The following is a 25,469-nucleotide window of genomic DNA, read 5'->3' as shown; positions in this document are numbered from 1 at the left end:
TCTTCTTCTTCTTCTTCAGTTGTCCATGGAAATCCGATGACAATGTCTGCTCCTTTAACAGTGAGATCTTTGATGACTACACGTACCCCAGTCACTGCAGCTGACGCTGGGTGATCATGGCCTCAATACTCCTGCAGTTGGTCTTTACAGGTATTTCAGTGTGAGGCACCCGCTCACGCCAGGTAAGGATGCGCTGGAGGCAGCTTATGTGGAAGCGCTCCAAGGACTTGATGTGATGGCTGTAGGCTACCCAAGCCAGCCTGAAGTTCCCCATCACAAGGTTCAGGAACAGTTACTTCCCATCAATCACTTGGTTCTTGAACCAACTGGCACATCCCTAATCACTAACCCAGTGTAGCAGCATTACAACCACTTTGTAGTAAAATACTGACTTTTGTTCTAATTGTATTTTTTTGTGTGAAATATTGTGTATAATTTATGCCTTTCTGCTTATCTGATGCTCTGTGTCTGTGATGCTGCTGTAAATTAAGTTTTTGTTAAAGGCGGCGTGGGTAGAAACTCCCATCACATTGATACTGCAATTAAATGTGGACTGGAAGAGCCCTAACTTGTCGGGCTGAGCAACCCAGTGCTGGGAGAAAAGGTGAGGCTGGATGTCTCTTTATTGACTCACGCCTCCCTCCTTGTGGTAATGTTTGAAGATTTACACTCTGTGATTCGGTGGAGGGGTGCAAAAACTATGAGGGTTATAGATACGGTGGTGGGGTGGAGATACGTCTCTACCAAAGGAGGTGTAAGGTTCTCCTTCCCTCCGCTAGCCTGCAGGTCACCCTTGGGCAAGGTGTAGCACCTGCTAAGCCCCAGTCAGGGTGACATGAAGCAATGGTGGATGGTCGCATGAACAGTTGCTACATATCACAAGTCCTGGTTATGCAATCACTGACACCAGGCAGTCAATCTCTGAAGAGTATTGATAATGGCTGGGGTCACCCGTCTTGTAAAGACACTGCCCAGCAGAAGGCAATGGCAAACCACTTCTGTAGGAAAATTTGCCAAGAACAATCATAATCATGAGACCATGAGCACTGACATCATATGACATGGCACATAATGATGCTGATGATAGATAAGGAGGTGTGTGATGGGACAGTGAAAAAGGGAGCTTTGTTCTATGTCTGACCCATAGCGGTGTACGAGAATGAGGGGAGATTTGATAAAGGCATACAAAATATTGAAGGGTATAGATAGGGTAAATGCAAGCAGGATATTTCCACTGTGGTTGGGTGGAACTACAACTACAGAGAATAGGTTAAGGAGGAAAGGTGACATGCTTAAGGGGAATGTGAGGAGGAATATCTTCACTCAGAAGTGGTGAGAGTGTGGAACAAGCTGCTAGTGGAAGGAGTGGATGCGGGGTCAATTTCAACATTTGAGGGAAAAATGAATTCGTACGAGGATGGGAGGTGTATGAGGGCTATGATCCAGGTGCGGGTCGATGGCAGAATAACTGTTCGGCATGGACTAGATGGGCCAAAAGGTCTGATTTGTGGTGTAATGCTCTATGACAAACATACCTACATACATAAACACACAATATCACACAGTCACAAACACACAAAGGCGGCAGGCAGATAGCTGTTTTGCGCCAGTGATTCTTTTCTCATTTAAACCCTCTGGTTTTCAGGTACGGTGTGTCCACTCGTGACAAATCAGTGATTTTTACATTGCATCAAAGTGGAGACGTTGCTCTCCCCCGTGACAGTGTGTGATTCTCCTGACTACTGATCGAGCAGCCATTGCCTGGCTCCCGCCAACACCTTCAGCCATTCAGTCCTTCACCAGTCCCAGTGGGAAATCAGACATGGAGGTACATGTGTGTACGTGTGTGTGTGCGTGTGTGCGTGTGTGTGTGTGTGTGTGTGTGTGTGTGTGCGTTATGTGTGTGTGTTTGTGAGCGTGTTGTGTGTGTGTGTGTGTGTGTTTGTGAGCGTGCGTTATGTGTGTGTACATGTGAGTATTTGTGCATGTGTTTTGTGTGTGTGTTTGTGAGCGTGCATTATGTGCGTGTACGTGCGAGTGTTTGTGAGCTTGTGTTTTGTGTGTGTGTGTATGTGAGATTTTGCCATTTACTGTGCTAAGATTAGTAATAGTGAATGCAGACATATTTATTAATTTTAAGACATTTCATTGTAAATATTAGTTTAAACATTTAATTTACATTGTCAGAGATTCATTTAATTTCTCCTGAGTTAATGCATCACTTGATGTAATAGAAACTTTGTCCAAAAACAATCAAATTGAACATTGAAAAATGAATCGAATATAAAAGGTCTGGATAGAGAGAATGTGGAGAGGATGTTTCAATATAGAGGGGACGGGTGAGTTTAGGACCAGAGGGCACAGCCTCAGAATAGAGAGATATCCCTTTTGAACAAAAATGGGGAAGAATTTCTTCAGGTAGAGTGTGGTGAATCTGTGGAATTCATTGCCACCCATGGCTGTGCAGGCCAAGTCATTGAGTATATTTAAAGCGGTGGTTGATAATCAGGTTCTTAATCAGTTGGGGTGTCAACAGTTATGGAGAGAAGGCAGGGGAATGGGGTTGAGAGGGATATTATGTCAGCCCATTTGGAAAGACGGAGCAGATCTGATGGGCCAAATGGCCTAATTCTGTCTCATGTCTTTTAGTCTGATGAACTTAAAACAAACAGCCTACAGGTAAGGCTTTACAAAAGATGGCAGCATGGTTGAGTTGAGGATAGGGTAATATTCTTCCAAGATCAGAGCCCCGTGTTGGAAACCCAATGATCTTCGCTTTTATTTTTAGAAGCAGGTTATTTTTTAATCTCTCTTTTGAGAACAGAGTGAAAGAGCTGCAGATGGATTAACAGTCTGACACGGCCTGTTGTGAACACACCTTCCATGGCTGTAACCAACTTTATTAACTTTTCATTAGCTAATAGGATAGTTAATTGTAACAGATGGGAGCCATTTCTGATTCTTTGAGAGAGGAATTGTGGAGTGAGCCATTCAGGGAGCTGAATTAACATTAGCAGGGATACAGTCAGTGACACAGGGTGCTGGAGGAGAGGGGTTACTGACGGATACTGTGAGGGATCTGGATTAACATCAGTGGCGACACAGTCAGTGACACAGGGAGCTAGGGGAGGGGGATCACTGAGGGATGGTGTGAGGGATCACTGAGGGATGGGGAGAGGGATAATCAATGCCACAAAATGTTGGCTGAGTGGCAGTATGGGGAAAAAGAAAGATCGAGATGTTCACCATTTCCTGACTTTGCTGATCTGACTGCTCGATAGTGCAGAGGGAGGTGTTGGTCATACACCACAATGCAAAAAGAATCAGGAGAGGTGACAGGAACTGAGAATCAAGGAGATGAGTGTTATAATCAATTTGTGCAATCATCTGCATCTCCCGGCTGCCTCTCTCGCCCCTTCTGTTCCAGATCCAATAGCTCGTGCTGCGATGAGAACCTGAAGCTGCTCTAAGGCCTGCTTCCGCCTCTGAGAGGAAACAGAGAATGTTGGCGGATGGTTCAGGGTGATAAGACCATAAGACACAGGAGCACAATTAGGCCATTCATCCCATCGAGTCTGCTGCACCATTCCTGATTTATTTTCCCTCTCAGCTCCATTCTCCTGCCTTCTCCACGTAACCTTTGATGCTCTGTGTAACTAAGAACCTGTCAACCTCCGCTTAAATATACTCAGTCACCTGGCCTCCACAGCCGCCCGTGGCAATGAATTCCACAGATTCATCACCCTCTGGCTAAAGAAATTCCTCCTCATCTCTGTTCTAAAAGGAAGCCTCCATTCTGAGGCTGTGCCCTCTGGTCCTAGACTCCCCCACCATCGGAAACATCCTCTCCACATCCACTCTATCTGTGCCCCCTGGTCCTAGACTCTCCCACCATCGGAAACATCCTCTCCACATCCACTCTATCTGTGCCCTCGCATTAGGGATAGGGTCCCAGACTCTCCCATTATAGGAAACATCCTCTCCACATCCACTCTATCTGTGCCCTCTGGTCCTAGACTCCCCCACCGTAGGAAACATCCTCTCCACATCCACTCTATCTGTGCCCTCTGGTCCTAGACTCCCCCACTGTAGGAAACATCCTCTCCACATCCACTCTGTCAAGACCTTTCAATGTTCGATGGGTTTCAATGAGATTGCACCCCTGCCCCCAAGCTTGTAAACTGCAGTAAGTACAGGCCCAGAGCGAGCAAACATTCCTCAACTGTTAAACCTTTAATTCCCAGACTCATTCTTATGAACCTCCTCTGGCCTCTCCCCAATTCCAGCACATCTCTTCTTAGATAAGAGGCCCAAAACTGCTCACAATGCTCCAAGTGCGGTCCAACCGCGAGTGTGAAGTTCTGATTGGGCACACCTGTGTAGTCAATGCGTGCTTAACCATTAAAATACACATTGGGCATGGGTATCCACCATGTCAGCGGGGAAATGATTGACAGATCTAGGCTCATTCACTTGGACAAGAGGGCAGGTGTCCCGTACCAAGCCTGAGAAACCGTCCAATCAGGTAACAGTATTATACGCCAAACTCATATTATGCTGCATGGTAACGCAGCGGTAAGCAATTGTCATCAGGGTGTAATTCCAGCTATTGTCTGTAAGGAGTTTGTACATTCTCCCCATGACCATGTGGGTTTCCTCCGGGTGCTCTGGTTTCCTCCCACATTCCAAAGACATACGGATTAGGGTTAGTGAGTTGTGGGGATGCTCTGTTGGTGCTGCAAGCGTGACAAACCTTGTGGCTGCCCCCAGCACATCCTCAGACTGTGACATAAATAACATATTTCACTGTATGTTTTGATCTACGCGTGATATAATTAATAAACTAATCTCAATGAGAAAGGCCACTTGTGATGTCCGGTGATTGGTGTACAACTGTAAAAGGCACATTTGTTCCCCTGAGTGTTCTACGGGGGAAAGAGAGATTTAATAGAAGGATTCCAAACCGGGGGCGGGGTAGGGGTCAGTCGGGAAGACAGGTTTCATGTCAGTGGCTTGAGGATCAAGGGCAGGAAGAGATTTGTTCGTGTTAGTCCAGGGAACAGTGATCTGGAATCCACGAGTGGAAAGGGAGTAATATACACACAACATGCTGGAGGAACTCAGTAGGTCAGGCAGCACCTATGGAAAGGAATAAAGAGTTGACGTTTTGGCCGAGACCCTTCGCCAGGGCTGGAAAGAAAGGGGGAAGAAGCCAGAACAAGTAGGTGGGGGAAGGAAAAGGAGTACAAATTGGCAGGCGATAGGTGAGACCTGGTGGGTGGGGGAAGGGGATGAAGTAAGAAGCTGGGAGGTAATAGGTAGAAAGGTAAAAGGCTGGAGGAGAAGGAATCAAGTAGGAGGGGACTATGGACCATGGGAGAAAGGGAAGGAGGAGGGCAGGGGGAGATGATAGGCAGGTGAGAAGTGGTAAGAGGCCAGAGTGGGGAATTGAAGAAGATGGAAGGAGGAGCGGGAAGAAATTACCAGAAGTTGGGGAAATTGGTGGGCATGCCAGCAGGTTGGAGGCTAGCCAGACAGAACATGAGGTCAGTAGAAGAGGGAACTAGATTAACAACTGAACATGGTAGCAGATTCATCAGATAACATGGTAAACTGGATCAGCAAATTTGTGGATAACACCAAGATTGGGGGTGTATTGGACAACGAGGAAGGCTATCATGGCCTGCAGCAGGTTCTGGACCAGCTAGAAAATGAGTTGAAAAATGGCCGATGGAATTTTATGCAGACAAACGTGAGATGTTCAACTTTGGGAGGACAAATCAGGACAGGAGTTACACAGTGAGCAGTAGGGAAGTGAGGAGTGTGGTAGAACAAAGTGATCTGGGAATACAGATCCGTAATTCCTTGAAAACGGCATTATGAGCAGATAGGATTGTAAAGACAGCTTATGGCACATTGGTCTTCATAAATCAAAGTACTGAGTACAGGAGTTGGGATGCTGTGTTGAAGTTGTATAAGATGTTGGTGATGCCTAATTTGGAGTATTGTGTGCAGTTTTGGTCACCTACCTACAGGAAAGATGGAAATAAGATTGAAAGAGTCAGAAAAAATTGACAAGGATGTCGCCAAGCTTTGGGGATCTGAGTTACAGGGAGAGGTTGAATAGGTTAGGACTTTGTTCCATTGAGCAGAGGGGATTTGATTAAGGTGTAATAAAGTATTACAGGTGTAGTATGGTAAACGCAAGCATGCTTTCTCTACTGAGGTTGGGTGAGACTAGAAATGGAGATGATAGGTTAGGGGTGAAAGGTGAAATACTTAAAAGGAACCTGAGGGTGGTGTGAGTGTGGAATGAGGTGCTAATGGAGGTGGTGGATGTGTGTTCAATTTTAACGTTTAAGAGAAGTTTGGTTAAGTACATAGATGGGAGTGGTATGGAGGGCTATAGTCCAGGTACGGGTTGATGGGATTGGACAGAACAATATTTCAGCATGGACTAGATGGGCCAAAGGGGTGCTTCCTCTACTGTAGTGCTCTATGATTCTAATCATCGACAGTAAATTAAGGGATGAGATCTTGGACTTCTGTGGTCTTCGAGATGCTAGCTCACACATATATCCCAACCTGGCAGGGGAACTATTTCACTTGCAAAACAGATCCTGGTTGAAGAATCAGTTATAAGACATTGGCAATGCAGTCTGATTTTGTAAAGCTGATTTTCAGATAATTAGTTATGTTATACAAGGAAACAGTGGTAAGAACTGAATAATTATCCGTGATCAGCAGTCATAATTAACAGATTTTCTTGTTGCTCATTGATCGTTTCCTGAGAGATCGCATCATCACAGATCCTCACAAACCCTTATTGTAAAAGACAGTCTTGCTCTGTGTCGCTGATTGGATCTCCAGCTCCAGTTTCGAAGTTTCAATCTGCAAAATACAATGAAAGGGGATGAAGATTCAAGGGCAATAGTCTTAGTGCAGTCTAAATGTTTCTGCCCTTCTTGCCTGAGTATACATTCTTGTCCTCTGATCAGTCCTGACAAGTTGGGGTCTGGGGTAGATCAGCTGCGATCATATTGAACGGTGGTGTAGTGGATGGCAGGGTGGAGATATGTCTCTACCGAAAGAGGTGTAAGGCACTCCTTCCCTCCGCTAGCCTGCAGGTTACCCTTGGGCAAGGTGTAGCACTTGATTAGACCCGCCCCATCAGAATCATGTGAAGTCATGGGAGCAGGTGGTGGATGGTCGTATGAGCAGCTGGTACATATCACGAGTCCCGGTTATGTGACCACTGATTCCAGGCTGACAGTCTCTGAAGAGTATTGATAATGGCTGGGGTCACCCGTCTTGTAAAGACACAGCCCAGAAGAAGGCAATGGCAAATCACTTCTGTAGATTTTGCCAAGAACAATTATGGTGATTAGACCATGACTGTCCACGTCATTCAACAGAGTACTTAATGATGACGAGTGCCGGCTTGAGCTCTGGAATAGATCAGCTGTGATCATATTGAACAGTAATGTAGCCTTAAGGGGCAAAGTTTAAATTGGTAAATCCATCTATCATTGTGACATATACTGAGCTGGAGAGAAAAACTTTGTTTTATATGTTGTTCATTCCATTTCATTACATCAATACATTGAGGTAGTACATGATACAATGGGCAGTCCAGTAATGTCGTACTTTCAGACTTTTGTATCTTCTGCCCAATGGGAGAGGAGAGAAGAGAGAATTTCCAGGGTGGGTGGGGTCTTTGATAAATCTGGTGCTTTACTGAAGCAGTGGGAAGTGTGGACTGAGTCCATGGAGGGGAGGCAGGTTCCTGTGATGTGCTGAGCTGCGTGCACAACTCTCTGCAGTTTCCAGTGCTCGTGGGCAGAAGAATTGCCGTACCAAGCTGTGATGTCTCTGAACCGGAAACTTTCTATGAAGCATCAATACAAAGTTGTGAGGGTCAAAGGGGACATGTTGAATTCCTTTAGCCTCTTGTAGAATCAGAATCAGGTTTAATATCACTGGCACCTGCCATGAAATGTGCTGTTCTGTGGCAGCAATACATATTATAAAATCTATAATTAGAGTATATATATAAAGAGTTAAATTAAATAAATAGTGCAAAAAGGGATGGGAAAATTGAGGAAGTTAGCGCTGAGAAGAGGGCATGTACTGGATGATGGGGGTCCCTAATGAAGAATGCCACGAGTTTATAACTTTCTGCAGCTTATATTGATCCTGTGCAGTAGCCTCCCACCCCCACACCAGACAGCGATACAGCCAGTTAGCCAGTCAGATACAGCAGCTGTGTCACCGCTGAACCTCTCATCACAACGCTAAGCAGTATTGCATCTGTATTGTACTGTCTCAGCACTTTTATACTTGTGTGCTGCAGAACTTTTTTTATTCACAGTTATTTTGTAAATAACTCTATTCTTTGCATTTCTGGTCTGAAGCTAAATGCATTTCATTGGCTTTGTATCTGTACTCGGCACAATGACAATAAAGTTAAATCTAAACTAGAATGCTCTACACAGTACATCTGTAGAAAATTTACAAGCGTCTTTGGTGACATACCAAATCTCAAAGTAGAGGTACTGGCGAGCTTTCTAACCCCTGTTCTCCTGAAGAGTTGATAATGGGCAGACATTTGTCAGGCTGTGTACATTCAAAAGAAAATCTGCAGATGCTGGAAATCCAAGCAAACCACTTGACACTTCAGATCACATTTCTTCCCTGGAGGCCTGCATTTTAGGAGTTCCTCCAGCATTTTAAGGTTGTGTACAATGTAGCGAAAGGTTTGGTTATCTAGTCTGCTGGGAAGGACAAAAAAATGCAACGTTGATTAGGTGGAGCAAACCTACAGCATGGAGGGGGTCAGAAGATCTCAGTGTCCTTGTACATGAAGCAAATTTTCAGGAAAGGTACAGTAAGTAATTATAAACGCAAATGGAATATCAGTGTTAATTGCCAAACGGATGGACAACTCTCTAAGGTGCTATTGAAAGCACACCTTGAGTGTGGTGTACACTTTGATCTAGTTAGATTATGAAGACACGCAGTCCTCTTTTATTGTCATTTAGTAATGCATGCATTAAGAAATGATACAATATTTCCTCCGGTGTGATATCACAAAACACAGGACAGACCAAGACTGAAAAAACTGACAAAACCACATAATTATAACATATAGTTACAACAGTGCAACAATACCATAACTTGATGAAGAAGTCCATGAGCACAGTAAAAAGTTCAAAGTTTCTCAAATATTCCACATCTCACGCAGGCGGGAGAAGGAAGAAAAACTCTCCCTGCCATGCCCAACCACAATCCGTCTCTGAGTCATCCGAAAACTTCGAGCCTCCAAGTCAGCTCTCCGACACCGAGTACTGAGCGCCATCTCTGTCCGAACGATTTGACCTCAATCTCGGTCGCCAACAGCAGGCAAAGCCGGGGATTTTGAGGCCTTCCCTCCGGAAGATTTCCGACTGCGCAGTAACGACAGCAGTGAACGAGCGTTTCAGAAATTTCTTCAGATGTTCCTCTGTGCTTTCATGTCCGTCTCCATCAAATCAGAATTGTCCACGGCCCCTATTTAACGGATACGATATCATTTTTCACTGGAGGGCTGCGCACGTGTGGTGCGCTGCTCTCTCTCCTCCCGCCTGTTAAAGAGGCATGCGCTTGAATTTCAGGCTGTTCAGGGATCCTTGGTTCTTTGGGCTGACTGTTTACTCTGACAATCCCCTGCAGAACCTGATAATTCTCAGTATGATTATATTTCATGTGTGTTCCAGGTGAGATATGATATACTGAAATATGCATCCGGAGGCAACTTTATTAGGCACACCTGTACACCTGCTCATTGATGCAAATATCCAGTCATCCAATCATGTGGCAGCAACTCAACGCATAAAAGCTTGCAGACATGGTCAAGAGGTTCAGTTCTTGTTCAGACCAAACATCAGAATGGGGAAGAAATGTCTTTGACTGTGGAATGATTGTTGGTGCCAGACGGGGTGGTTTGAGTATCTCAGAGACTGCTGATCTCCTGGGATTTTCATGCTTAACAGTCTCTTGAGTTTACAGAGAATGATGTAAAAAACAAAAAAAAAATCCAGTGAGCGACACTTATGAGGGTGAAAACGCTTTGTTAATGAGAGAGGTCAGAGGAGAATGGCCAGACTGGTTCAAGCTGACAGAAAGGTGACAGTAACTTAGATATCTACACGTTACAATAGGAGAGCATCTCTGAATGCACAGCACATCGAACCTTGAAGTGGATGGGCTACGGCCGCAGAAGACCACAAACGTACACCCAATGGTTACTTTATTGGGTACAGGAGGTGCCTCATAAAGCAGCCACTAAGTGTATCTAGTTCTCCCCCAAATTAGGAGGTTGCGAAAGGTGCTATATAAATTTTTGTTTGCGCGTGTGTGAGGAATGGTTTGCTGGCAAGGCAGCTGAGAGCATTTGGCATCGGTGGAACTGTACCCCAGCAAGGAGCCATCACCGTCTGGAGAAGAGGAAAGAAAATCTGTAAAAAAAAAATGCAGCGCCGTCACCAAGTCAGATCCAGGCGTAAAGCAGTGGGCTTTTGTTTCTTTAATTCAGTTTGTTTTCAGTTCTCGGCAAGCCGTCAACGCAGCAGTGAGCAGACAGTACATGAAAGGTTAATCAAGTCAGTACCTAATGAGTCACATAATAAAGACGAGAGTGGTTTCAGCACGACAACAGCCTCTGCTCCACAGGTGTCTGTCCTCACGACAGCTAGCAACAACGGTTTTCTGTGCAAGTTAATATCAGTGTGCCCAGAAACCGAGGAGTCTTCCTCCAAAATCTCACTGCCGTACCAGGAAGCCAACCAATCTCAACACCACCAGCATTAAAAAAAAACAGACGTGAAATGAGAATTTGTCATTCTAGGGAAACGGAAGGAATGCTCTTTAGTGAGCAGACTAAAAGGATTGAGGTCAAGGTTCTGGAGCAGTGACTGGGTGCAAAGGAAGTTTGCCAGGGTGCTGCCAGGATTAGAGAATATTAGCCATAAAGATCGAAGGTTAGCTTTAGTAGTGCGTCGAAACACACAGTGAAATGTGTCGTTTGCCTCAATGGCCAACACAACCCAAGGGTGTGCTAGGGGCAGCCTGCAAGTGTTGCTACGCCTCTGGTTCCACAACTTACTAACCCTAACTCCTGTCACAAGCAAGAGAAAATCTGCAGATGCCGGAGATCCAAAGCAACACACACACATAATGCTGGAGGAACTCAGCAGGTCAGGTAGCATTTATGGAAAAGAGTACAGTCGATGTTTCGGACCGAGACTCTTCATCAGGACTGTAAACCTAACTCCCCTCCACCGTCGCCGGCAGCCCATTCCACGCACTCACCACTCTCTGTGTAAGAAACTTACCCCTGACATCTTCAGAATGTGGGAGAGAACTGGAGCAGCTAGAGGTAACTCGTGTAGTCACGGGGAGAATGTACAAACTCTATTTGAACTTGCGGTGCTGTAATAGTGTTACGCTAACCCTTACGCTACCGTGTTCTATGGTTCAATTTAATATCAGAGAATGTATACAGTATATAATCTGAAATACTTACTCTTCGTAGACATCCATGAAACAGAAAAAAAACCAAAGAATAAATGACAGAAACTTCATGACCCCAAAGCCCCCTTCCCTCTCCCACAGACAGGAAGCAGTAAAAGCCTCAACTCTTCCTTCAGTTGCCTTGTAAGTGTGTGTGTGTGTGTGTGTGTGTGTGTGTATTTTCTGTGTATGTGCGTGTGTGCGGAGGGAACTGTGGGCCCTGAGGAGAGCTGTAGAACAGAGGGACCTAGAGAACAACTACAGTACACAGTTCACTGAAAATGGTGTCACAGGTAGACCAGGTGGTGAAGAAGGCATTTGGCATGCTGGCCTTCATTTGTCAAGGCACTGAGTATAAAAGTTGGGATGTTATGATGAAGTTGCACAACTTTTTCAGGTATTTGGAATACCGGGTTCAGCTTTGGTCGCCGTGTTGTAGAAAAGACGTCAATACATTACGAAGAGTGTAAAGAAGATTAAGAAGAATATTTCCAGGATTCAAGGAGCTGATTTACAGGAAGAGTTGGGACTATATTCCTTGGAGCATAGGAAGCTGAGGGATTACATTGGAGCAGGGGACCCCAATGTTTCTTAAGTTACGGACCCCTACCGTTAACCGAGGGGTCCGTGGAGCCCAGGTTGGGAAATGCTACCTTAGAGAACATTTGGGCAGGTACATGGATAAGAAAGGTGCAGAGGGATGTGGGCCTAACTCGGGCAAATAGGACTAGCTTAGACGGGCACCTTTGTTGGCATGGACCGGTTGGGTGAAAGGGCCTGTTTCTGAAGTAACATACACAAATGCTGGAGAAACTCAGCCGATCAGGCAGCCTCTGTTGAGAGGAATAAGCAGACGACATTTTGGACCATGAACCATCCTCCTGCATTTTGTGTATGTGTTACTCTGGATTTCCAGCATCTCTTGTGTTTATGATCTGTTCCTGTTCTGTGTATCTCCTCTCTCACTGTGAAACAGAAACACCTCTTTTTCTCTTATTAGGGAAAGAGAGAGCCTGTGGTATGTCAAATACCGAGTGAATGAGTAGTTTTTGGGGTCCTACAAGTCTGTGTCTTTGCTGATGTTTTGCTGCACGCTTGAGTGCTCGGTGGTGGGTAAGCTGATGTTTTTTTCTGCTGGTGGAGGAGGGAGGATTGTTGCTTTGCTGCGGCTTACGTGTGGGAGGGGGAGCTGGGGGGGTGCTGTGGGGTTCTAACATTTAACTGTCATTTATTCCTTGTGGGCACTCCTCTGTTTTCATGGATGGTTGCGAAGAAAAGGAATTTCAGGATGTATATTGTATACATTTCTCTGACATTAAATGTACCTTTGAAACTTTTGAAACCTTTGAACCCTTTGACTCAATAACTGCACGAAGTTTCAACTAAAATTATGGCCGCAAACAGTCCTTCCAGGTGAGGCAACACGTCACCTGTAGGGGTCATCTACTATATCCGGTGCTCCCGATGTGGCCTCTTGTATATCGGTGAGACCTGATGTAGATTAGGATACTGTTTCGCTGAACACCTATGCTCCGTCTGCCAGAAAAAGCGGGATCTCCCAGTGGCCGCCCATTTTAATTCCACTTCCCATTCCTATTTGGGTATGCCCATCCATGGCCTCCTCTACTATCACAATGAGGCCGCACTTAGGATGAAGGAGCAATACCTTATTTTCCTTCTGGGTAGCCTCCAACCTGATACATGAACATCGATTTCCCAAACTTCTGGTAATGCTCCCCCTTCTCTGTTTCCCATCCTTTTATCCCTCTCTGCCGCTTCTTGCTGCTGCTCCTCCCCCTTTTTCTTTCTTCCATGGCCTTCTGGTCTCTCCTATTTGATTCCACCTTCTCCAGCCCTGTATCCCTTTCACCCATCAACTTCCCAGTTCTTCACTTCACTCCTTCCCTCTCTCAGTTTCACCAATCATCTTGTGTTTCTTTCTCTCCTCCCTTCTAACTCTGAGTCACCTTTTTCCTCCAGCCCCGCTGAAGAATCTTGGCCTGAAACGCCAACTGTCCTTTTTTGCATTGATGCTGCCTGGCCTGCTGAGCTCTTGCAGCATCTTGTGTGTGATGCTTTCACTGATTCTTGTTTTTACTGTGCATGACTGCAAGGAAACAAATCTCAAGATTGGGTATGGTGACATAATGGACTTCGATAATAAATTTATTTTCAAATAGCTACAATGTGGGGCAACATGGTAGTGAGTGGTTAGCACAATGCTTTACAGGACAACTGACAAGTGACCAAATCTTGCCACTGTCTGTAAGGAGCTCACACATTTTCCCTTGACCGTGTCGGTTTCCTCCGAGTGCTCCAGTTTCCTCCCACCGTCCAAAGGTTAATTGGTCATTGCAAACTGTCCCTTGATTAGGCTAGGGATAAATTGAGGGATTGAGGGGTGGCATAGCTTGAAGGGCTGGAAGGGCTTATTCCACACTGTATTTCAACACATAAATAAATAAATAAATAAATTTACTTTGAACTTTGACTGTCAGCTTTAAACTTATTCTCTAGAGAAGCACCCCAACACCACAGTGTTCTGGGTGAAAGTACTGGCCTGTATAATACGCTTAAATTTCTATCCTCAAATCTCTCCGATTGACAATGATTTTGTTCTCCTTTACACTGCGTACAGGAAATGACATTAAACAATCCTGAATCTTGAATCAACTGAGTCAAGCTGATATTCATCACAAGTATCCATAACAACCACGAGTCACCATGTTCCCCTCCCCACCCACCCCATGCCAAAAAGCACACAGGGAGACTAGCTCAGTAATTATTGCACTAATTGGCCATCGCAGCCCCTCCACCTCCCTCTACTCACACCCCATCCTCACACCGCAGATGTGGGAATATGACATTCAGTCATTGGTCCCTGTATTGTGTGAGCAAGACTTTTACATTTGCTGGCAATCCTGTATTTGAATAAAAGATAAAATATAAAACGGTACAACACAGTACAGCGTTGTGCCGAGTTTTTAACCTACTCCAAGATCAATCTAACCTTTCTCTCCCACATAGAGCTCCATTTTTCTTTCATCCATTTGCCTATCTAAGAGTCTCTTAAATGTCCCTAATGTATCTGCCTCTACCAGAATCAGAATCAGGTTGAATATCACTGACGTATGTCATGATACATAATAATGTAATCTGTAAATTACAGAAAGATATATATGTGTGTGTGTGTGTAAAGTTAAAATAAATACATAGTTCAAAAATGAAAGCAAAATAGTGAGGTGGTGTTCATGGGTTCAATGTCCATTTACAAATCAGATAGCAGAGGGGAAGAAGCCGTTCCTAAATGGCTGAGTGTGTGCCTTCAGGCTTCTGTACCTCCTCCCTGATGGTAGCAGTGAGAAGAGGGCATGTCCTAGATGGTGAGGATGCTTGATAATGGATGCTGCCTTTTTGAGGCATCTGCCCTTGATGATGTCCAGGAGCTGGGGGGGGGGGGCGGTGCTGGTGCCCATGATGGAGCTGACTGAGTTTACCCATTTCTGCAGCTTTCTCTGATCCTGTGCAACACCTCGATACCGGACCGTGATGCAACCAGTTAGAATGCTCTCCACGGTTGGATCCAGGATAGATCCTCAGAGATCTTATCACCCAGCAGCGCCCTACCACCACCCCTGGTAGGTAATTCATGCACCTAAAACTCTCCATGTAAAAAACCCTACCTCTTACATCCTCCTCCTACTACTACTACGTCGACTCAGTCGTTGTGTCAGGCCAGGGCCTTGCCTTGCTGCTGGTACCACGTAGCCCAGTACTGCCTGTCTCGGGTCGGGTTGTCGGCGACTAAACCGGCTTACCCCCGGTGCACTTCGGTTAACCAGGGAGGAGGGTGTGTAGGCATCCAGCAGGACTAAAAACAAAACCTGTCAGAGGGCGGATGAACTCTTTGTGAGTCAACGGCCACCTACTGTCTGTGTGAGGAGTGGCGCGCCACACAGTCTTTCATTTCGCGCTTTGTAAGGCAAGGCAAGGCATAAGACTCCTCCAATCACCTTAAAATTTTGATCCCTCATATTAGGCATTTCTGCCCTGGGATGCACACTCTTTCTATCATTGTATCATTTTGTATGCCTCTATCAAGTCACCTCTTGTCCTCCTTCATCTCAGAGAGAACAGCCCTAGCTCACTCTACCTACCCCTTTAAAATATGCTCTCTAGTCCAGACAGCATCCTGATAAATTTCCTTCGCACCCTCTCTAAAGCGTCCTCATCCTTCCTATAATGAAGTGACACAATTGAACACAATTTTCTAAGTGTAGTCTAACCTTGCGGCTCTTGAAATTAACCCCCCAACTACTGCCATAGTTGGATGCATCAGCAAGGGAGATGAGGCTGAGTACAGGACTACGGTAGAAAACTTTGTCACATGGTGTGAGCAGAATTATCTGCAGCTTAATGTGAAAAAGACTAAGGAGCTGGTGGTAGACCTGAGGAGAGCTAAGGCACCAGTGACCCTTGTTTCCATCCAGGGGGTCAGTGTGGACATGGTGGAGGATTACAAATACCTGGGGATACGAATTGACAATAAACTGGACTGGTCAAAGAACACTGAGGCTGTCTACAAGAAGGGTCAGAGCCGTCTCTATTTCCTGAGGAGACTGAGGTCCTTTAACATCTGCCGGACGATGCTGAGGATGTTCTACGAGTCTGTGGTGGCCAGTGCTATCATGTTTGCTGTTGTGTGCTGGGGCAGCAGGCTGAGGGTAGCAGACACCAACAGAACCAACAAACTCATTCGTAAGGCCAGTGATGTTGTGGGGATGGAACTGGACTCTCTCACGGTGGTGTCTGAAAAGAGGATGCTGTCCAAGTTGCATGCCATCTTGGACAATGTCTCCCATCCACTACATAATGTACTGGTTGGGCACAGGAGTACATTTAGCCAGAGACTCATTCCACCGAGATGCAGCACAGAGCGTCATAGGAAGTCATTCCTGCCTGCAGCCATCAAACTTTACAACTCCTCCCTTGGAGGGTCAGACACCCTGAGCCAATAGGCTGGTCCTGGACTTATTTCATAATTTACTAGCATAATTTACATATTACTATTTAACTATTCATGGTTCTATTACTATTTATTATTTATGGTGCAACTGTAACGAAAACCAATTTCCCCTGGGATCAATAAACTATGACTATGACTATGACTACTGTGGAACTATTCATTAAATGTATCAGAAATAAAAAGCAAAAGCATCTCTTTGCTTCAGAAAATGAGCTGCATTACCCTCTCCACCCTGTTCCATGGTACAGATAGATTATAACTGAACAACACACACAAAATGCTGGAGGAAATCAGCAGGTTAGGCAGCATCCATGCAAATGAATAAACAGCTGGCATTCTGGGCCGAGACTCTTCATCAGGACTGGAATGGAAAGGAGGCAGAAGCCAGAATAAGAAGGTGGGGAGAGGGTAAGGAGTACAAGTTACCAGGTGATAGGTGAAGTCAGGTGAGGGGGAAAATAGATGGTTGGGGGACGGTTTATGAAGTAAGAGGCTGGGAGGGGATAGGTGGAGAAGGTAAAGGTGAAATCTGAGAGGACTGTGGACTATGGGAGAAAGGGAAGGGGGAGGGGAATCAGAGGGAGGTGATGGACTGGCGAGGAGAAGAGAAGGAGTGAGAGGGGAACCAGAATGGGGAATGGATAAAGAGAAAATGGTGGGGGGGGGGGGGAGAAATCATGGAAGTTAGAAAAATCGATGGTCATACCACCCGATTGGAGGCAGAATACGAGGTGTTGCTTGTCCATTTTGAGTTTGGCCTCATCGTGGCAGTAGATGAGGCCACGGTAATGGGAAGTCAAATTGAAATGGGTAGCCACTGGGAAATCCTGCCATTTGTGGCTGACGGGTGAAAAAGTGAAAAATCAAGACTGAGCTTTGTCTTAAATCACTTACTTGCTATTAAAAACCCTATTTAGCAAAATCCATTTAAACACACCCATCTGATGAAAATTCTCAGCCCAACATGGTGACTGTTTACTCTTTTACATAGGTGCTGCCTGGCCTGCTGAGTTCCTCCAGCATTTTGTGTGTGTGTGTGGAAGGAAATATGGCATTGTGGTCAAGTTTACAAACTAGACATTGACATGGGAGAGGGTCAAGAGGAGGTTCGTGAGAATGATCCTGAGAATAAAAGGGTTAATGTATGAGGAGAGTATGATGGCTCTGTGCCTGTACTCACTGGAGTTTAGAAACATGAGGGGATATCTCATTGAAACTGAATAAGTATTTTGCATCGGTCTTCACTGTGGAAGACACCAGCAGTATGGTGGAAGTTCCAGGTATCAAGGGTCTCGAAGTGTGTGAAGTTACCATGACTAGAGAGAAGGTTCTTGAGAAAATGAAAGGTCTGAAGATAGGTAAGTCACCTGGACCAGATGGTGTACTGAAAGAGGTGGCTGAAGAGATTGTGGAGACATTAGTAATGATCTTTCAAGAATCATGATATTCTGGAATGGTTCCAGAGAACTAGAAAACTGCAAATGTCATTCCACTCTTCAAGAAGAGAAGAGGCAGAAGAAAGGAAACTATAGGCCAGTTAGTCTGTCCTCAGTGGTTGGACAGATATTTGAGTTGATTATTAAAGATGAGATCTCAGGTACTTAGAGATGCGTATATGATAAAATAGGCCGTAGTCAACATGGTTTTCATAGAAACATAGAAACATAGAAAATAGGTGCAGGAGTAGGCCAATCGGCCCTTTGAGCCTGCACCGCCATTTATTATGATCATGGCTGATCATCCAACTCAGAACCCCGCCCCAGCCTTCCCTCCATACCCCCTGACCCCCGTAGCCACAAGGGCCATATCTAACTCCCTCTTAAATATAGCCAATGAACTGGCCTCAACAGTTTCCTGTAGCAAAGAATTCCACAGATTCACCACTCTCTGTGTGAAGAAGTTCTTCCTAATCTCGGTCCTAAAAGGCTTCCCCTCTATCCTCAAACTGTGACCCCTCGTTCTGGACTTCCCCAACATCGGGAACAACCTTCCTGCATCTAGCCTGTCCAATCCCTTTAGGATCTTATACGTTTCAATCAGATCCCCCCTTAATCTTCTAAATTCCAACGAGTACAAGCCCAGTTCATCCAGTCTTTCTTCATATGAAAGTCCTGCCATCCCAGGAATCAATCTGGTGAACCTTCTTTGTACTCCCTCTATGGCAAAGATGTCTTTCCTCAGATTAGGGGACCAAAACTGCACACAATACTCAAGGGAAAATCTTGCCTGACAAATTTGTTGGAATTCTTTGAAGAAATAATAAGCAGGATAGACAAAGGAGAATCAGTTGTTGTTGTGTACTTGGATATTCAGAAGGCCTTTGACAATATGTCATACACGAGGCTGCTTAACAAACTATGAACCCATGGTATTACAGAACAGATACCAGCATGGATAAAGCAGTGGCTGATTGGTAGGAGGCAAAGAGTGGGATTAAAGGGAGCCTTTTCTGACTGGCGTCCGGTGGCTAGTGGTGTTCCACAGGAGTCTGTGGTGGGACAGATTCTTTTTACGTTATATGTCAATGATTTGGATGATGGAATTGATGGCTTTGTTGTAAAGCTTGAGCAATATGAAGATAGGTAGCTTTGAGGAAGTAGAGAGGCTACAGTAAGATTTAGGCAGATTAGGAGAATGGACAAAGAAATGGCAGATGGAAGTCAGGAAGTGTATGGTCATGCCCTTTGGCAGAAGAAATGAAAGGGTTGACTATTTTCTAAATGGATAGAATCTACAAAAAACTGAATTAAAAAGGGACTTAGAAAACCTACAGTACAATACAGGCCCTTCAGTCCACAATGCTGTGCCATCCTTGGGAGTCCTTGTGTGGGATTTCCTAAAAGTTACTTTGCAGGTTCATTTTGTGGTGAGGAAGGCAAATTCAATGTAAGCATTGATTTCAGGAGGACTAGAATATAAAAGCAAAGATGTAGTATTGAGACTTTATAAAGCACTGGTAAGGCCTCACTTGAAGTACTGTGAGCAGTGTTGGGCCCCTTTTCTTGGAAAGGATGTGCTGAAACTGGAGAGAGCTCAAAAGAGGTTCACAAAAAATGATTCCAAGATTGAATGGCTTAGATTGAATAGAGGTTTGACTACTTAGAACTGAAATGAGGAGTAATTTCTTCAGCTACAGGGTGGTGAATCTGTGGAATTCATTGTCACACACATCTGTGGAGGTCAAGTCATTGGGTATAGTAAAGAGGAAGCTGGTAAGTTCTGAATTGGTAAGGGTGTCAAAGGCCATGGCAGAGCAGACTCGATGGGCTGAATGGCTTAATTCTGCTCCTATGTCCTATAGTCCTACAAAACCCTACCTTGGTGCCTCACCGTGGCGTAGGAGGAACACTGGCCGAACATCAGCGAAGCATGGCGGAGATGCGTTCTCTGGCAGGTCTAACCTAGCCGTGAAGGTGGTGTTCCATCGGTATACAACTAGACTAGATCTAGTAGTAGGATCGTGGCTAGTTAAGTCAAGGAGGTAAGCATGCCTTTGTTACTTTGCAGGTTATGCCTCTTCAGGCAAAGGCTGCACCCGACTAGGATGCCGGCTGCAGGGCGTCTGATGGTGTCTGTGGCAGATGAATCCAAAAGGGTCAATGGTACAGCCACCTTGGTGGCATGCGGAGGAACCAGAGTGCTGGCCAATGGACGGCATCACTAGACTAGTTAGTTGTCACTGCGGGGCAGCTTCCTTATCCGCTAAGTCTGTTACACTCCTGTGTACCTCTTAGCATCAGATCAAATGGCAAGAGAGGGTACCAGATGTGGAGGTGCTCAAACGTGCTGGGACAGTCAGCGTAGAATCGTTCATTACAGCTTCTCAGCTGCGTTGGACTGGTCATGTCACAAGAATGAGCGATGATCATTTACCCAAAGCTGTTTTCTCTGGCGAGCTACACAAAGGAACGAGGAAGCACGGTGGTCAGAAACTGCGCTACAAAGATGTGCTCAAGCTCCATATGAAGAACACTGACATGAATGTCAACACCTGGGAGAAAGATGCTTTGGACAGAAGAAGTTGGCACTGCATTGTCAAGAAGTCAATCCCAGCTATCGAGGATTAAAGGCAGAAGAAATATGACCGGTGCTAGACCAGTCAAATCACAAACGCAACCGATGTGGGAGACAGCGCTGATCCAGTGCTGGTCTTGTGGCCCATAAACGTGCCTGCAGAGACTAAACTCTCAGCACAGTCAACATCGAAATCGATGGAGAGCCGAAGGAGAAGAAGAAGGTGTCCTATGGTCTTATACCAAGTATTGCAGAGGCATGGAGTGGCAGATGGAATACATGTGGGGAAGTTTGATTTTATGCACTTTGGTAGGGTGCATAAAGGCAGAGGTATTTTATAAGAGGGGAACAATTAAGAAACTGGAGGTGTAGAGGAATGTGGGAGTGCAAGTTCAGGAGCCCTCAAGGTTAGTGTGCCAGTTGAGTCAGTATCCTGTTTCAGTTCAGTTGGTTTTCAACCCTCACGGGAGAGGCGTCCAGGCCATCGTACTGTACTGGGGACGGCGCAGTGCCGCTGTGGCTGACTGAAGATTTCAAGCTGGTCGGGAGATGATTTTGGTGGGCTGGGAGGTCTGGACTATACACATGAGTATTCTGCATCATTGTATTTTTACTAATGTGCCTGTATATGTGAGGTCTGGGCCTCAAAGCCACGGTGTAGCCTAGCAGACGTTGGGGTGGGACAACGGATGATATGGGTGGTCTGGGGGGTCTGGACTATCTACATGCATATTCTGTGTCATTGTATGTTATTGATATTCTATATGAGTTTGTTAACTTGTACATGCGAGGACTGTGCATCACGCCATGGTGTTGCGGGGGGGTTGGGGGGGGGGGTTGCTGTTGGGACTCTCGTTCCATGAGTGGGTACAAGTGTGTGATTGTTGGTACTGTGTTTTAGGACCTTGACCTCAGAGTAACACTGTCCCGTTTGGCTATATTCATGAGTATTCATGTATGGCTGAATGACAGTTAAACTTGAATTGAATTGAATATTAAAGCAGTATATAAAACAAATGTGTACAGCCGGGGACTGTTCCTTGTGGAATTTATGCATCAGTCTTAAAATGTGAGTGGGGCCTGTTGGGACTTGTCTGTGGAGCGGGAGATCATGGGCTGAGTTGGAGAAACTTCCATGTGGACTTTATGTGCCGGTTTTAAAAAGCGAGTGGGGCCTGTCAGGACTTGTCTGCGGAACAGGAGATTGCCTTGTTAATAGTAACTAGGGTTAGTTAGCGGGGTCCAATAAAAGGAAGCGAGGTTTAAGCGGAGTGGCCATTGTGTGCTTGGGCGAAAACTTGGGAGGATGTACAGACTCCGCAGGGAATGGCATCGGAATTGAACTCCAGAGTGCCCTGAGCTGTAATAGTGTTGCACTAACTGCCATGCTACCTTGGTGCCTACAATATAAGATCATCGGTGTGATCCTGAGGCTTTATAAGGCATCGATCAGACTTCACTTACAGCAGTTTTGGGCCCTTTATCTAAGATATGCTGGCATTGGAGAGGGTCCAGAGGAAGTTCACGAAAGTGATCGCTGGAATGAAAGCATTAACATACGAGGAGCGTTTGATGGCTCTGGACCTGCACTTTCGGGAGTTTAGGAGAATGAGGGAGGATCTCATTTAAACCTATTGAATATTGAAAGGACTAGACAGAGAGGATGTTTCCTGTAGTGGGAGAGTCTAGAACCAGAGGATATAGCCTCAGAATGGAGGAATGTTCATTTAATACGGAGATGAGAAGGAATTTATTTAGCCAGACGGTGGCGAATCTGTGGAATTCATTGCCACAGATGACTGTAGAGGCCAAGCCTTTGAGTATATTTAAAGCAGAGGTTGACAGCTCCTTGGTTAGTTAGGTGATCAAAGGTTACAGGAAGAAAGCAGGTGAATGGGGTTGAGAGGGATTATAAATCAGCCATGATGGAATGGTGGAGCAGACTCGATGGGCCAAGTGGCCTAATTCTTCTCCTATGTTTTATGGTTTTTTTGTATGAGGAACATTGGATGTCTTTCGCCTTGTACTCACTGGAGTTTAGAAGGAAGAGGTGAGATCTCATTGAAACCAACTGAAGATTGAAAGTCCAGGATAGAGTGGAAGCGGAGACAATGTTCCTCAATGTGCGATAGCCTGGGTCTAGAGGGCACAACCTCAGAATACAAGAATGTCCCTTTAGAACAGTCACGTGGAGGAATTTGTTCAGCATGAGGGTAGTGAAACTATGGAATTTGTTGCCGCTGATGATTGTGGAGGCCAAGTCATTCGGTATATTTAAGGCAGACATTGATATGTTCTTGATTGGAAAGGGGGTTTAGAGTTCTGGGAGAATGGGCTTAAAAATCAGCCATAATTGAATGGAGGAGCAGACACAATGGGCCAAATGGTCTCTGCTCCCATATCTTCTGGTCTTATATAAGAAATCAGAGAGAAATATACCTCTTTGCTTCAGATGTGAAGCTACGTTAGCCCCTTGCACAGTAGGTCAAGAGTGATCTTCATCTTACCTTATATCTATGTACTTATCTCTTAAAAACCTTTTTAAAATATCTTATGAATTCGGCATGGCCACATTGAGTCTTCAAGAGGACCCCAACCTTGTCGCAGGTCTTGGAGGTTTGCGTGCCTCAAGGACCCCGAGAGCTATGTTGGCTGGAGGCCAGGCTAGGAGTGGTCCAATTGTCCTCCAGAATTGGGTGTTCAGCTTAGGGCTGACAATCTTGACTGATAAAAACAGAATTGCTACGGAAACAGCAATGAAGAATCATTCTTTATCTCTGTGTGACAGGATGGAGGAACTTCATTGCTGCCCTAAATGCCAGCGGTGTAAAGGGCAGTAAGAACGTAAGTATACTGAGTCTCAGCCATTTCTATCGATGCACCAGAGAAAGCATCCCGTCAGGATGCACCATGAAGTGTCAGGGTACTTAGTGCAGTTTAAATGGCAGTTGTATGTTCTTCATGCCAGATGTTGGAGTCCTGGGAGACCCAGAGTCTCCCAAGGAACTATATCTGCATGGTGCGTCCAGCTGCAGCTCCTTGATGACCTTTGGCTTGTATGGGAGAGTGAAGAGATCATTGGCTGGAGTTACAGAGAAGTAGTCACCCCCAAGTTACTGGCACTGAACAAGGGTCTGTGGTGCAGAGGGGAAAGAGGAAGAAGAGGGGAGTGGTAGTGATGGGGGACTCAATAGTCAGAGGAACAGACAGGAGATTCTGTGGACATGAACAGGACACTCGGATGGTACGTTGCCTCCCAGATGCCAGGGTCAGGGACATCTTGGATCGCATCCACAGCATTTTGGAGGGGGAGGGGGAGCAGCCAGATGTCTTGGTACATATTGGTACCAATGACATAGGAAGCAAAAGCAACGAGGTCCTGAGGAGAGAATTTAGAGAGCTAGGCAGGAAGCTGAGAAACAGGACCTCCCAGTTGGTAATTTCTGGATTACTAACTGTTCTACGCACCAGTGCAGGTAGAAACAGGATGATTTGGGAGATTAATGTGTGGTTGAGAAGCTGGTGTAGGGGGCAGGGCTTCAGGTTCTTGGATCATTGAGATCTCTTCCGGGGGAGGTAACGCCTATACAAAAGGGACGGGTTGCACTTGAACCTGAGGAGGACCAATATTTGCACAGGCAGGTTTGTTAGAGCTGTTGGGGAGGGTTTAAATTAATCTGGCAGGGGGATGGGAACTGAAGTGAAGGGATTCAAGATAGGATGGATGATTTCTTTCTTCTTCTTCGGCTGTCCATCGATTTCGATGTTGACTGAGGCCTAGGCAAGGTTGTATGGAAGACCGGCAGTTGCCCATGCTGCAAGTCTCTCCTCTCCACGCCACCAATGTTGTCCAAGGGAAGGGCCTAGGACCCATACAGCTTGGCACTGGTGTTGTCACAGAGCAATGTGTGGTTAAGTGCCTTGCTCAAGGACACAACAGGCTGCCTCAGCTAAGGCTCAAACTAACGACCTTCAGATCGCTAGACCGATGCCTTAACCACTTGGCCAACAAGGATGGATGATAAAAAAGCAAAGATAGCATACAGTCAGCCTGTTGGGAAGGGCAGGCAGATGATAGGACAAAATTGCAGCCAGCAGGGTGAGTATCAGTACAGTAGGGATGCAGAATCAAAAAGGAGAGCAAATATAGTACTCAAAGTATTATATCTCAATGCATGGAGTATGAGAAGTATGATGGATGATCTTGTTGCACTTTTACAGATTGTCGGGTATGATGTTGTGGCCATCACTGAAATGCGGCTGTAGGATGGTTGTAGTTGGGAGCTGAATGCAGAGGTTACACATTATATCAGAAGGGTACAAAGGTATGCAAAGGAGATGGCATGGCTTTGCTGGTAAAGAATGGCATTAAATCATTAGAAAGATGTGACATAAGATCGGATGATGTTGAATTCTTGTGCGTTGATTTTAGAAACTGCCAGGGTTGAAGGACCCTGATGGCAGTTTAGTACAGGCTTCCAAACAGTAGTTGGGATGTGGACAGCAGATTACATGGGAAATAGAAAAGGCCTGTGAAAAGGGGAATGCTATGATAGTCATAGGAGATTTTAGCATGCAGGTAGATTGAGAAAATCAGGTTGGTAATGGATCCCACGACAGTGAATTTCTTGAATGCCTATGAGATGGCTTTTAGAACAGTTTGTCATTGAGCCTACTAGGGGATCAGCTATACTGGATTGGGTGTTAAGTAGCTTAAGGTAAAGGGAGCTTAAGGTAAAGGAGCCCTTAGGAGTCAGTGATCACAATATGTTTGAGTTCAACTTGAAATTTGATAGGGGGAAAGTAAAGTCTGACATAGAAGCATTTCAGTCTAGTAAAGGAAATTACAGTGGTATGAAAAAGGAATTGGCCAAAGTAA

The 25,469-nt window shown here is 45.4% G+C and overlaps 1 protein-coding gene across 1 annotated transcript in view; it reads right to left on the bottom strand.

Annotated features, from left to right (window-relative positions):
- Positions 1 to 2,105: 2,105 nt before the first annotated feature.
- Positions 2,106 to 25,469, bottom strand: part of LOC134345861 (sideroflexin-5-like) — a 271,312-nt gene continuing 247,948 nt past the window's right edge. Inside the window, exon 14 of the mRNA XM_063047176.1 lies at positions 2,106 to 6,891. Coding sequence (XP_062903246.1) covers positions 6,814 to 6,891 — 78 coding nt within the window. The 3' untranslated portion in view covers positions 2,106 to 6,813. The remainder of the gene's footprint in view (positions 6,892 to 25,469) is intronic.

The sequence above is a fragment of the Mobula hypostoma genome, chromosome 4 (assembly GCF_963921235.1).
Source record: "Mobula hypostoma chromosome 4, sMobHyp1.1, whole genome shotgun sequence".
Classification (NCBI taxonomy): domain Eukaryota; kingdom Metazoa; phylum Chordata; class Chondrichthyes; order Myliobatiformes; family Myliobatidae; genus Mobula; species Mobula hypostoma.
This window is presented reverse-complemented; position numbering and strand designations above follow the sequence as displayed.